This window comes from Neoarius graeffei, chromosome 3, assembly GCF_027579695.1.
Source record: "Neoarius graeffei isolate fNeoGra1 chromosome 3, fNeoGra1.pri, whole genome shotgun sequence".
Lineage (NCBI taxonomy): Eukaryota > Metazoa > Chordata > Actinopteri > Siluriformes > Ariidae > Neoarius > Neoarius graeffei.
Window position 1 is genome coordinate 25,076,938 of NC_083571.1, and position 12,378 is coordinate 25,089,315.

The 12,378-nt window shown below is 39.5% G+C and overlaps 1 protein-coding gene across 10 annotated transcripts in view; it reads left to right on the plus strand.

The window, feature by feature from the left end:
* limch1a (LIM and calponin homology domains 1a) overlaps positions 1-12,378 on the plus strand; it is a 169,631-nt gene that overhangs the window by 153,353 nt on the left and 3,900 nt on the right. For all 10 annotated transcript variants that reach the window (XM_060916533.1, XM_060916536.1, XM_060916539.1 and 7 more), the window contains 3 exons: positions 3,156-3,256; positions 6,816-6,921; positions 7,287-7,364. In XM_060916533.1, the coding sequence (XP_060772516.1) occupies positions 3,156-3,256; positions 6,816-6,921; positions 7,287-7,364 (285 nt within the window). The remainder of the gene's footprint in view (positions 1-3,155; positions 3,257-6,815; positions 6,922-7,286; positions 7,365-12,378) is intronic.

Below are 12,378 nucleotides of genomic sequence, written 5' to 3' on the forward strand. Positions count from 1 at the left end.
ATTAGATGGTGATTTTAACAAGGAAATTAAAGACAAATTTGCATTTTTTGCATTTTTAACTCATTCTGGAAGCTTGCCTGTGGCAGTAATGCTTAAACGAAGAATGTTATTCAAATCTACATGGAAATATCTACCAATTTCAGTTTTACCAAGTCTCCACTATTCCTAGTTTGTCTGTAATAGGGTTTTGAAATTCGCCGATTTCTAAAACATGCCATTTTCAGTAGCAAGAAATCCAATGTGGGATAGCAGTTAGGAACTTGTAAATTTTTTTCAGTAATCCCCAAGACCCATATTTTATATTTACAAATTTTTGTTCTGTGTCTCTCAAGTATTTTTAAACTACAGGGGTTTAAAAAATCCATTTTCACCAAATTAAAATTTTTGATATACTTTCATATAACTGATATTTGAGGGTTAATAAATGCTTCAATAAGGCTCAAGTAGGTTAGGAGACATGTTTCTTCCTCAATTTTAAATAAAATTTCAATTAATGCTCAGTATTAATTATTTGTAAATTGATTTTAATCTAAGACTCTGTAACATTAGCAATCAATGACCAGCTATTGTGTACCAGTCAACAGCCAGCCTTATCAATATCAACACAGCACAATAGGTGACCTTTGATACCAGAACAGGTGGCTCATATCTTATAGTTTTAGAGTCTGTAAACTGCATACTTGTTCAGATAACATTATATTGCTTGGATTATATTAAATACATTGTAATACAGAGCACTGAGAAAATTTACCAACGTTATTAACTGAATGTGTTTCTTTGCAAGGATTGGATATTTTGAATAGTTGACTAGGGAATTTAATTGTAGTTGCTTTCAATTTGAGATCAGTATAAATGAGTTTGTTCTTAGACATCTAGAAATGGCTGAACTGCCTACCACTTTAAAGGTGAAAATAGTTGTTTTATTGTGACACAATAATTAAGATGAAAAAACAGAAATCTGGAGTGTGCATAGGTATTCACCCCCTCAAAGTCAATACTTTGTAGAGCCACCTTTTGCTGCATTTACAGCTGCAAGTCTCTTGGGGTACATCTCTATTAGCTTAGAACATCTAGCCACTGGGATTTTTGCCCATTCCTCAAGGAAAAACTGCTTCAAGGTAGATGGGTTGCGTTGGTGTACAGCAATCTTCAAGTTATGCCACAGATTCTCAATTGGATTGAGGTCTGGGCTTTGATTAGACCATTCCAAGACATTTTAAATGTTTCCCTTTAAACCACTCCAGTGTCACTTTAGCAGTATGTTTAGGGTCATTGTCCTGCTGGACCGTGAACCTTCATCCCAGTCTGAAACCTTTGGCTGACTCAAACAGGTTTTCCTCCAGAATTGCCCTGCATTTAGTGCCATCCATCTTTCCTTCAATCCTGACCAGCGTTCCTGTCCCTGCAGATGAAAAACATCCCCACAGCATGATGCTGCCACCACCATGCTTCACTGTAGGAATGGCGTTCTCAGGGTGTTGGGTTTGTGCCACACATGACATTTCCCATGATGGGCAAGAAGTTCAATTTTAGTCTCATTTGACCAGAGAATCTTCTTCCATGTGTTTGGGGAGTCTGCCACATGCTGTTGGGCAAACTCCAAACGTGTTGTCTTCAGCAGTGGCTTTTTTCTGTCCACTCTTCCATAAAGCCCCACTCTGTGGAGTGTACAGCTTAAAGTGGTCCTATGGACAGATACTCCCATCTCCGCTGTGGATCTTTGCAGCTCCTTCAGTGTTCTCTTTGGTGTCTTTGTTGCATCTCTGATTAATGCCCTCCTTGCTCTGTCTGTGAGTTTTGGTAGGCGGCCTTCTCTTGTCAGGTTTGTAGTGGCGCCATATTCTTTCCATTTTGCTATAATGGATTTAATGGTGCTCCCTGGGATATTCAAAGTTTGGGATATTTTTTATAACCCAACCCTGATCTATACTTCTCCACAACTTTGTCTCTGACCTGTTTGGAGGCTCCTTGGTTTTCATGTTGCTTGCTTAGTAATGTTGCAGAGTCAGGGTCCTTCCAGAACAGGTTGATTTATACAGACATCATGTGACAGATCATGTGACACTTTGATTGCGCACAGGTGGCTCTTAATCAACTAATTATGTGACTTATGAAGTGAATTGGTTGGAGCAGCTCTTATTTAGGGGTTTCATACGAAAGGGGTGAATACCTCTGCACACTCCAGATTTCTGTTTTTTTTTTCATCTTAATTATTGTCTGTGTCACAATAAAAAAAAACAATTTTCACCTTGTGACATCCCGAGAGGCTGCGTCTTGGAGGGGCGCTATATTCCACGCAGATGGCTCCAACCACTGGCAGCTATAACTCCATCTGGTGGTGGAGTTGGGAACTTCACCCCCCAGCACACAACACGGCAACACATTGTGGCCAATGAGGGCCTAATGAGTAAGAGGGCTTTGTGAGAGCTCAAAACTCTCAGTGTGAAGGTGGAGGAGAGAGGAGTGAGGTTCATGGACTCTTCTGCTGAGTGGATCCTGCTGGGCGGAGTATTCATCGAAATGCTTATCTGGAATTCTTACCTGAGGGATTTTTCACTGAAATACTTGCCTGTGTTATGAACGCCTGCTACTGGACTGCCACTGGGCCGAAGACTACAGGGATTGTTGACTGGGCTCAAAGTAAGGCAGAAGATTTTGTTTGTTCTGTGAAAAGGATATTGGACTGAAGGAAACCCGCCTATAATTTTGTTGTTCTAAAGCCAGATACTTTGTTTGAGTTTGACTTTTGGGAATCCATCTTCGTTTGAACATTGGATTTTGAGATACCTTTTCTGTTTAATCTCCTGGCATAACATTAAAAATCTTGATTTATTTTAACCTTTGTGTCCTTGCACTGATTGAAGGGTCCTGCTGAGAGCCAGCCAACCTCTCGTGATGTCACAACCTTTAAAGTGGTAGGCATGTTGTGTAAATCAAATGGTGCTAACCCTCCAAAATCCATTTTAATTCCAGCTTGTAATGCGACAAAACAGGACAAACACCAAGGGGGATGAATACTTTTGCAAGGCACTGTGTATATATAGGCTGATTGATGAGTCGCCTGGCAAGATATTGACAGTTTATAGATGCTTCATTGACTGTCTGTAGAGAGTCTACGTTCCAAATAAAGATCTGTGACTCTTCTTCACTTACAGGTCTGATGAAACAGAAGCAGCGTCGCCTCCACAACAGAACGATGAAAGAGCAGAACATCAGGAGAATCAGTCAGCTACACCACAGCTGCAGTTCACAGAGGGTGGGCTGTCTGAATGAAACTCAGATATACTAACGCAAAAAAAAAAAAGATCCACATTGGAATGTTTAAGATGTTTTTCTTGACACAAAAACTAATTATACTGTATGTATAGAATTTGTGCCATACTTTACATTAATTATATAGACATTTTCTGTCGGTAAATCTCAAAAGAAGCCTTGTATTAGTTATAATATTAATATTTAATACCCTCTGTAGTGAACATATTTAGTTCATAGGAAGTTGTATGAGATTCAGCCAAACAGGTGATTTTTGTTTGTTTTTAGGAGGGCTTTAAAGAAGGGTTTGGGTTTTTTTCATGTAAAGGAACTATGTCTAAATATCAATGACAAAAAATTACTGTGTATCCACAAATTATATATATATATATAGTGATGCACTGAAATCCAGGGCAAGTTGAAATGCAATTATTGCATAAATTGTATCAATTGATTTTACTTTACTCGTTTATTTTACTTCTTTGAGCTTAAAAAAGCATTAAGTATTTATGTTTAAATTAATTTTTAATCCATTATTGCTTAATTATGTATTTAAAAAGGTCAATTATGTCCTATTATAAGACAATTACTAATGGGATATTATTCCACAAAATGGCATATACTGTAGTACCAGTCAAAGGTTTGTACACCCCTACTTTACTCATTCATAGGGTTTTTTTTGTTGTTGTTTTTTTGTACAGGGTGTTTCAAAAAATTGTCCAGGGTGTACCCCGCCTTTCGCCCGTAGTCAGCTGGGATAGGCTCCAGCTTGCCTGCGACCCTGTAGAACAGGATAAAGCGGCTAGAGATAATGAGATGAGATGATATTATTTGAGATGTAAATATCCCAGAAACTACACAGTCTAGGCAAATGAAACTGAACAGGCTTAATGTTGAGCAATATAAGATTTATTCCTCAAAATTTGAACAAGAAATTCAAAAGGTATGTAGATTCCATGTACGATTTCACAAATTTTCAATATTCACGAACCCACTCGACCGTCTTTTCCGACGCCAGTGGTCGTCCAGATCCTTTTGCCCTGCGCGCGCGCGCACACACACACACACACACACACAGCCTTCCTCTTTGAACTTTTTGTGCCGTGTCCAAATCTGGATTGCAGTTAGTGCATTTTTAGAGAATTCTCTCATAAATGCACGCTGCACAGTCTTGTTCGAGCGTACTCTTAACACACAAAACGCCTTTTCTTTTCCACTGAATGGCATTTCTATACCTAAAAAGATAAAAACCAAAAACATTAAACATAAAATTTTGACATGTTTCCACACATGCTGTTAAAATTTGAGGTCAACTGAACGAGAATTGGCAAAGTTATTAGATTGTGAAATGATGTCAATTTTTTTTGGAACACCCTGTATTTTGACTGTTTTCTACATTGTGGAACAAGAGATCTTGCATGTGACGTCACAGCCGATCCAGATTGTGACAGACGCCATCTTGTAGGTCAAACGCCATATTCCGCCTTCTACTTCTGGTTCTACTTCTGCTTTTACTTCTACCTTTTCTTCTGGAAAACCCTACTATATACAATTCTACTACAACGGCTGCGGCTACAAGCTCTCCCTACCTGTGCACGTTTTTAATGTTTTTTGTGTGTATTTTTGCGTGTTGTTCGTCTGTACCGGACTTCAATATCCACTACAACCGTATGGACTTACTGGACATTGGTTTCCAGCAGAAAATGACGGTTTGTAGCGATTTCCATCGCATGCACAACATTCCGGACGAGAAAAAAAAAAAACATTCCGGACGAGACCAGATTGCGAGACCAGCGGGGTCTCCGTGGATTGTTATTGGAAGCAAAGCGAAGGAGGCGGCGCCGGGAGCCGAAGCAAAAGCGAGGCTACAGGCAGAGCCGGCCTGTTGACTAAGCTCAGAAAACAGCTACTCAAATCTCCACTGCCAAGCCTCTACCTCTCCAACACCAGATCCATGTAAACAACACGGACGATTTGGAATTACCTTATTCTATTCTATAATCGGCTGGTCAGTGCTATACTCAGTACTTAAGTGACTTACCCATCCAGTGAGGATCATTTTCTTGTTTACAAGATGCCACATCTGAGTCGCTGACAAATCCTGAATTTCTGTAAAGATAACTGTCCAGAGATTTATAAGCATGCAGTGCTTCACCACTGAACAGCGAGGGAAAGTTGATGAGGTAATCATACACGTCCGGGTATTCCGCTGGCAGTTCAAAATCCGGTCGTGAAAACTCCGTCCGGAAAGCCATAAGGGTCACAAATCTGTAGATCGTTTATTTTAGACATATATCTAGTTATCTGTTCATTAGAAAAATGAGCCGTGTAGTCCGTCGGTTGAAATTGATCCATTCTGTACATGAGTGCAGCAGTATTCAGCGGTGTTTTTGACCGACACGATGGCGGTTGTGTACTTTCCGGTCACGTGACTGCAAGATCTCTATGGGCATTAACTTATCCAGCTTCATGAGGTAGTCACACTTTTCAATTAACAGATGTGCCTCGTGAAAAGATAATGAGTGGACGAGTTTCTTGCCTTCTTAATGCATTTGAGATCAAATAGTAAATAATAAAAATACAGCAAATAGCCTTATTCAACACCACAACTGTAGTAATCCATATTATGTCAAGAACCGAACAACTAAGTAAAGAGAAACGACGTCCATCATTACTTTAAGACATGAAGCGTCTTTTAATTTTAAAAAAATAAAGAAAAAGCATTGAATTAGAAGGTGTACAAACTTTTGACTGGTACTGTATATATTATACTACCGTTCAAAAGTTTGGGGTCACTTTGAAATGCCCTTATTTTTGAAAGAAAAGCACTGTTCTTTTCAATGAAGACCACTTTAAACTAATCAGAAATACTCTATACATTGCTAATGTGGTAAATGACTATTCTAGCTGCAAATGTCTGGTTTTTGGTGCAATATCTCCATAGGTGTATAGAGGCCCATTTCCAGCAACTATCACTCCAGTGTTCTAATGGTACAATGTGTTTGCTCATTGCCTCAGAAGGCTAATGGAGGATTAGAAAACCCTTGTACAATCATGTTAGCACAGCTGAAAACAGTTGAGCTCTTTAGAGAAGCTATAAAACTGACCTTCCTTTGAGCAGATTGAGTTTCTGGAGCATCACATTTGTGGGGTCGATTAAATGCTCAAAATGGCCAGAAAAATGTCTTGACTATATTTTCTATTCATTTTACAACTTATGGTGGTAAATAAAAGTGTGACTTTTCATGGAAAACACAAAATTGTCTGGGTGACCCCAAACTTTTGAACGGTAGTGTACATAAAATATTAGGATGATTGTACATGAGCTGAATATAAGAATGCAGTGCTTTTAGTGAAACAGTAACCGGGTAACAGTAACAAAATGTTCACCTTCTTTCGTTCACACAATAAAAGCATTCAGTGTCGTACTGTTGCTGATTCATTCAGTTTGTGGCACTGAAAGGACAGGACGTTTAGGGTTTTTTTTTTTTTTACTTTTGCACATTTAAAAGACACAGACAAACACACAGTAATACACCCAGTTAACATGTATGTCAATACAGATGAGTCTCGGAGCTGCAAATCAGAGAGCAGACAAGAGTGGAAAAAAACAGCCTCCCTGGACCGGAATGTGAGCCTTTCACAGAATCAGCCTCCCAGGATGAGGAGGTGTGTGTACATGTGTGTGTGACATGCATGTGGGCATGCATAATGCTATGGATATGAATCGGCTTGGCTCTGATACCCACAGTGTGCATTTGTGCTTGAACTTGATTACGAAATGCATCCAAGGACTTTTAGTTGAAAGAAAAAATGTTGTCTAGTGGCTTTTATTTATTTTATTTTATTCATTTCATAGTTTGTAAGACTTTCAGACATATTCGTGATGCTATTAAACTTATATGATGGGCTGAAAATGAAAGCAAGCCAGCAACAGCAAAAAAAAAAAAAACCTGCTTGCTTTCTCATATGTATGTATGTCTGGTACGTTTGTGTGTGTGTGTGTGTGTGTGTCTGCGTCCTGATGTGGTCAGGTCTGGGTCGTACGAACACATTTTAGGGATACACACATCTCCATCATCACTAGACACATCATCCTCATCTTCAGACAGGTAGGACACACACACACACACACACACACACAGCCATTGCTTGCACCATCTAGTCAACTGCATGTGAGGCATTTCCTATCATGTCAGTCAGCAATGCTCGTTCTTGCATGCAGTGATGGATTTTTGGTCATGCTCTTATATTTGTGGTGTACTTCATGATCTACTGGCTCCACCACCAAAACTGCTTTTATTTCATCACTTAACTGAAATTTAAAGTCACTCTCAAGACTTTAACTGTACATCGGCAGCCTGAACCCTATAAGGATGTACAGGAACTACAAGGAGTCACTTGATAGGACTGGCTACGTTTTTTTTTTTTTTTAATCTTAAAAACTAATCTTAACGTTGTAACTAACTACTAGAGTGTATGGATTTGCCGACCGTTACAGAATGTTAACCTGTGTGTGTATAGAGGACTAAACTTTTCAATAAATGAACTAACGATTGGTTTGCTGTGTAAGGAATAAAAACACTTGGGGGGTTTACAGGGTGTTACTGTTCCCATATACACATACAGAAGTGTTTTCTTCCTCATAAATCATTTTAATTTATTAATGAACAATACATGGCATTTTAAAAAAATTAATTTATAGATATGTCGAATGTTGTGGGATCTCGACAAAACAATTCACTTATCACTTACGTTATAACAGCTATAAACAGTCCTTCTTAGCCCTATCTGTCTTTTCTTTTTTTCTCTTGACGTTCATAAGACAAAACAATGCAGCTTGTTTTGTTACTGAAAACCGTAGTCTTCTCTGTCCTGAGGACTTTCCTGTAGTGGAAAACCTGCTGGCGGTTACAAAGCGCTTACACTGGAGATTCCTTTCAGTCCAGCGACCTGATGATGAAAAATGATTTTATTGCTTCCACTAATGACATGGTCCATAGCAAGAGTCTGTTATTTAAAGCAACGATCTATTGAATGCTGTAATTGACCAATCAGAATTCAGTATTCAAAGCCATGTAATAAAGAAATGTTAACATATTAGAATAAGGACATTAATGTAAACATGTGATTTCAATTACAGACAGAACTAGTCAGAGCTGCAGATACTTATAGAAGCATAAGCAACAACGTCCGACCAATCCGAATCGAGATATCGTTTACAACCCCGATTCCAAAAAAGTTGGGACAAAGTACAAATTGTAAATAAAAACGGAATGCAATGATGTGGAAGTTTCAAAATTCCATATTTTATTCAGAATAGAACATAGATGACAAATGTTTAAACTGAGAAAATGTATCATGTAAAGACAAAAATTAGGTGATTTTAAATTTCATGACAACAACACATCTCAAAAAAGTTGGGACAAGGCCATGTTTACCACTGTGAGACATCCCCTTTTCTCTTTACAACAGTCTGTAAACGTCTGGGGACTGAGGAGACAAGTTGCTCAAGTTTAGGGATAGGAATGTTAACCCATTCTTGTCTAATGTAGGATTCTAGTTGCTCAACTGTCTTAGGTCTTTTTTGTCGTATCTTCCGTTTTATGATGCGCCAAATGTTTTGTATGGGTGAAAGATCTGGACTGCAGGCTGGCCAGTTCAGTACCCGGACCCTTCTTCTACGCAGCCATGATGCTGTAATTGATGCAGTATGTGGTTTGGCATTGTCATGCTGGAAAATGCAAGGTCTTCCCTGAAAGAGACGTCGTCTGGATGGGAGCATATGTTGCTCTCGAACCTGGATATACCTTTCAGCACTGATGGTGTCTTTCCAGATGTGTAAGCTGCCCATGCCACACGCACTAATGCAACCCCATACCATCAGAGATGCAGGCTTCTGAACTGAGCGCTGATAACAACTTGGGTCGTCCTTCTCCTCTTTAGTCCGAATGACACGGCGTCCCTGATTTCCATAAAGAACTTCAAATTTTGATTCGTCTGACCACAGAACAGTTTTCCACTTTGCCACAGTCTATTTTAAATGAGCCTTGGCCCAGAGAAGATGTCTGCGCTTCTGGATCATGTTTAGGTACGGCTTCTTCTTTGAACTATAGAGTTTTAGCTGGCAACGGCGGATGGCACGGTGAATTGCGTTCACAGATAATGTTCTCTGGAAATATTCCTGAGCCCATTTTGTGATTTCCAATACAGAAGCATGCCTGTATGTGATGCAGTGCCATCTAAGGGCCCGAAGATCACGGGCACCCAGTATGGTTTTCCGGCCTTGACCCTTACGCACAGAGATTCTTCCAGATTCTCTGAATCTTTTGATGATATTATGCACTGTAGATGATGATATGTTCAAACTCTTTGCAATTTTACACTGTCGAACTCCTTTCTGATATTGCTCCACTATTTGTCGGCGCAGAATTAGGGGGATTGGTGATCCTCTTCCCATCTTTACTTCTGAGAGCCGCTGCCACTCCAAGATGCTCTTTTTATACCCAGTCATGTTAATGACCTATTTCCAATTGACCTAATGAGTTGCAATTTGGTCCTCCAGCTGTTCCTTTTTTGTACCTTTAACTTTTCCAGCCTCTTATTGCCCCTGTCCCAACTTTTTTGAGATGTGTTGCTGTCATGAAATTTCAAATGAGCCAATATTTGGCATGAAATTTCAAAATGTCTCACTTTTGACATTTGATATGTTGTCTATGTTCTATTGTGAATACAATATCAGTTTTTGAGATTTGTAAATTATTGCATTCCGTTTTTCTTTACAATTTGCACTTTGTCCCAACTTTTTTTGGAATCGGGGTTGTATAATGAGTAAGCAGATGTATACGTCCACAATCTGTTCTTTTATCCACTGCTCTGAGATAACGCCTGCTTATGTGTTTCAGTATCTTCCTAATTTGTTGCACGTTATCTTTTAGTTCTACTACTTTAAAACTTTCTTAACTATATAATATCCTATAACAAAGTCCTCTAATCAGTGTAAATTAGTCAACTAAGGGTTGAGCAAGAGAATCAGAAAATATATTTCATGCAACAATAAAGTATGAGTTAAGTTTATCTGAAATGGTGGATGTTGTATATTTTTAGTGCTTGGAAAACTGTAGTGCACTATTAAAATTTGAATGCAGTGGCGAACCGTTACTATTAGAGCTGGGACTTGAGCTCAGCCAAAACTTAGCCAGACACCAAAAAAACAACAGGGCAAAGGATTTTGCAAGGGATTAGCAGCAGGCTGCCAGGTCGCTCCGTTTGTGTAGCTGTCGATGTTGGTTTTAAAAGTAACTAAGTGAATTACAGAGGGAAATGAATACTGAAGTCTGAGTGAAAAATACTGTAGTGAGCGTGCAGCGTGGAAGAAGAGTCTGGAGACTGAAATCTTAGTTTCTCAGTCGTTAGCCTCTGCTACTTGCACTGGCTTGACTGCTTTATTAGCATTCGCTAACACTACTGATGAACGCTACACCGGCTGGAAGGTCACTTCACTGCTGCACTGACAGCGCCGACTCATGGTTAAGCTAGCGCTAGCCTTCGAGAAGGCTGATGGCGATTAAATTTTTGGTCCCTCCAACTATAAATCAAAATCTGATTGGTTAATTCGTCTGTCACTTCCTACATAAACATACACTGCCATGGCCTTCTGTCCTGGCAATGAAGTCCTAACCAATGAGTGAGCAGCTCTAAACTCTTCTAAGCCTAGAGGTGACAAACAAACAAATCTCATTGGATAACTCGATTTTAATGTTTTCAGGACAGTAACCCTTTCATTTCTGAAGCAAATTTGATAGAAAGTGAGGCTAAATTAGAATCATCTCATCTCATTATCTCTAGCCGCTTTATCCTGTTCTACAGGGTCGCAGGCAAGCTGGAGTCTATCCCAGCTGACTACGGGCGAAAGGCGGGGTACACCCTGGACAAGTCGCCAGGTCATCACAGGGCTGCACATAGACACAGACAACCATTCACACTCACATTCACGCCTACGGTCAATTTAGAGTCACCAGTTAACCTAACCTGCATGTCTTTGGACTGTGGGGGAAACCGGAGCACCCGGAGGAAACCCACGTGGACACGGGGAGAACATGCAAACTCCGCACAGAAAGGCCCTCGCTGGCCACAGGGCTCGAACCCAGGACCTTCTTGCTGTGAGGCGACAGTGCTAACCACTACACCACCGTGCCACCCCTTAAATTAGAATCAGAAGAGAATAATTATAATGAAATTATGAAAGAATGAAAGAAATTAAATATAACATTTGAAATGCTGATATGTTTGGGCCTTCTCTGAAAACCTAGAAGGCCCTGATGGTTCCCCTCTGCTTGAATGATGAAAAAATGAGAATGAGTAACAAATTTGCCCAAAATGTTAACTGAAGCAGATTGTTGCTGAGCCACCACATGGTGATGGAGTTTAAATTTTCCTGATGTTCCAAGTTTAAACCGTATGTTTTGTTTGTTCTTAAATTACTAGCTGGTCCTGTGGATTGTGCTTAGGTTTAGTTCATGTAGCGATTCATATAGAGTATAGTGAGAGATAAGACTCGGCTCCTGATGTGTTGGATAGGCATGTGGCAGATGAATGATATAAATTTTCACAGTGTGAAATAAATAGATAGATAGAAAAAACACAGTCAAGTATTACGATGAGAAATCTAAGCCTTTGTGACACATCCAAACACAACGCAATATTTCCTCTACTTCAATACAGCACATAATAGAAACTTCAGTCACTATGAGTAATTCTATCAAATGCCATTATTATTATTAGTAGTAGTAGTAGTGGTGGTAGTAATAGTATTTTTTGTTTAAGTACTTTTAAGGAATAAAACACCTGGATGAATGCTGTTACCCAGAAATAATTAACGACTGGGTGGTGTGATGTTGCCAAGTGCAAAGCTGGGATCCTGCTACCTTCCCATAGTTGATTATTTTCCAATAACCGCATATCCTGATGTGTTTTATTTCTCTTATACCACAGCAGTTCAGCTGCGATTACAATTTTCTGTTTGTAGTTAAATAGTGGAGTGTCCGCCATACAAATCCCTGTGGAAGTTGTTAACGTGTTAGAAAGAACACATTACTGTACTACAGTATAAACCTTGCCTCGGAA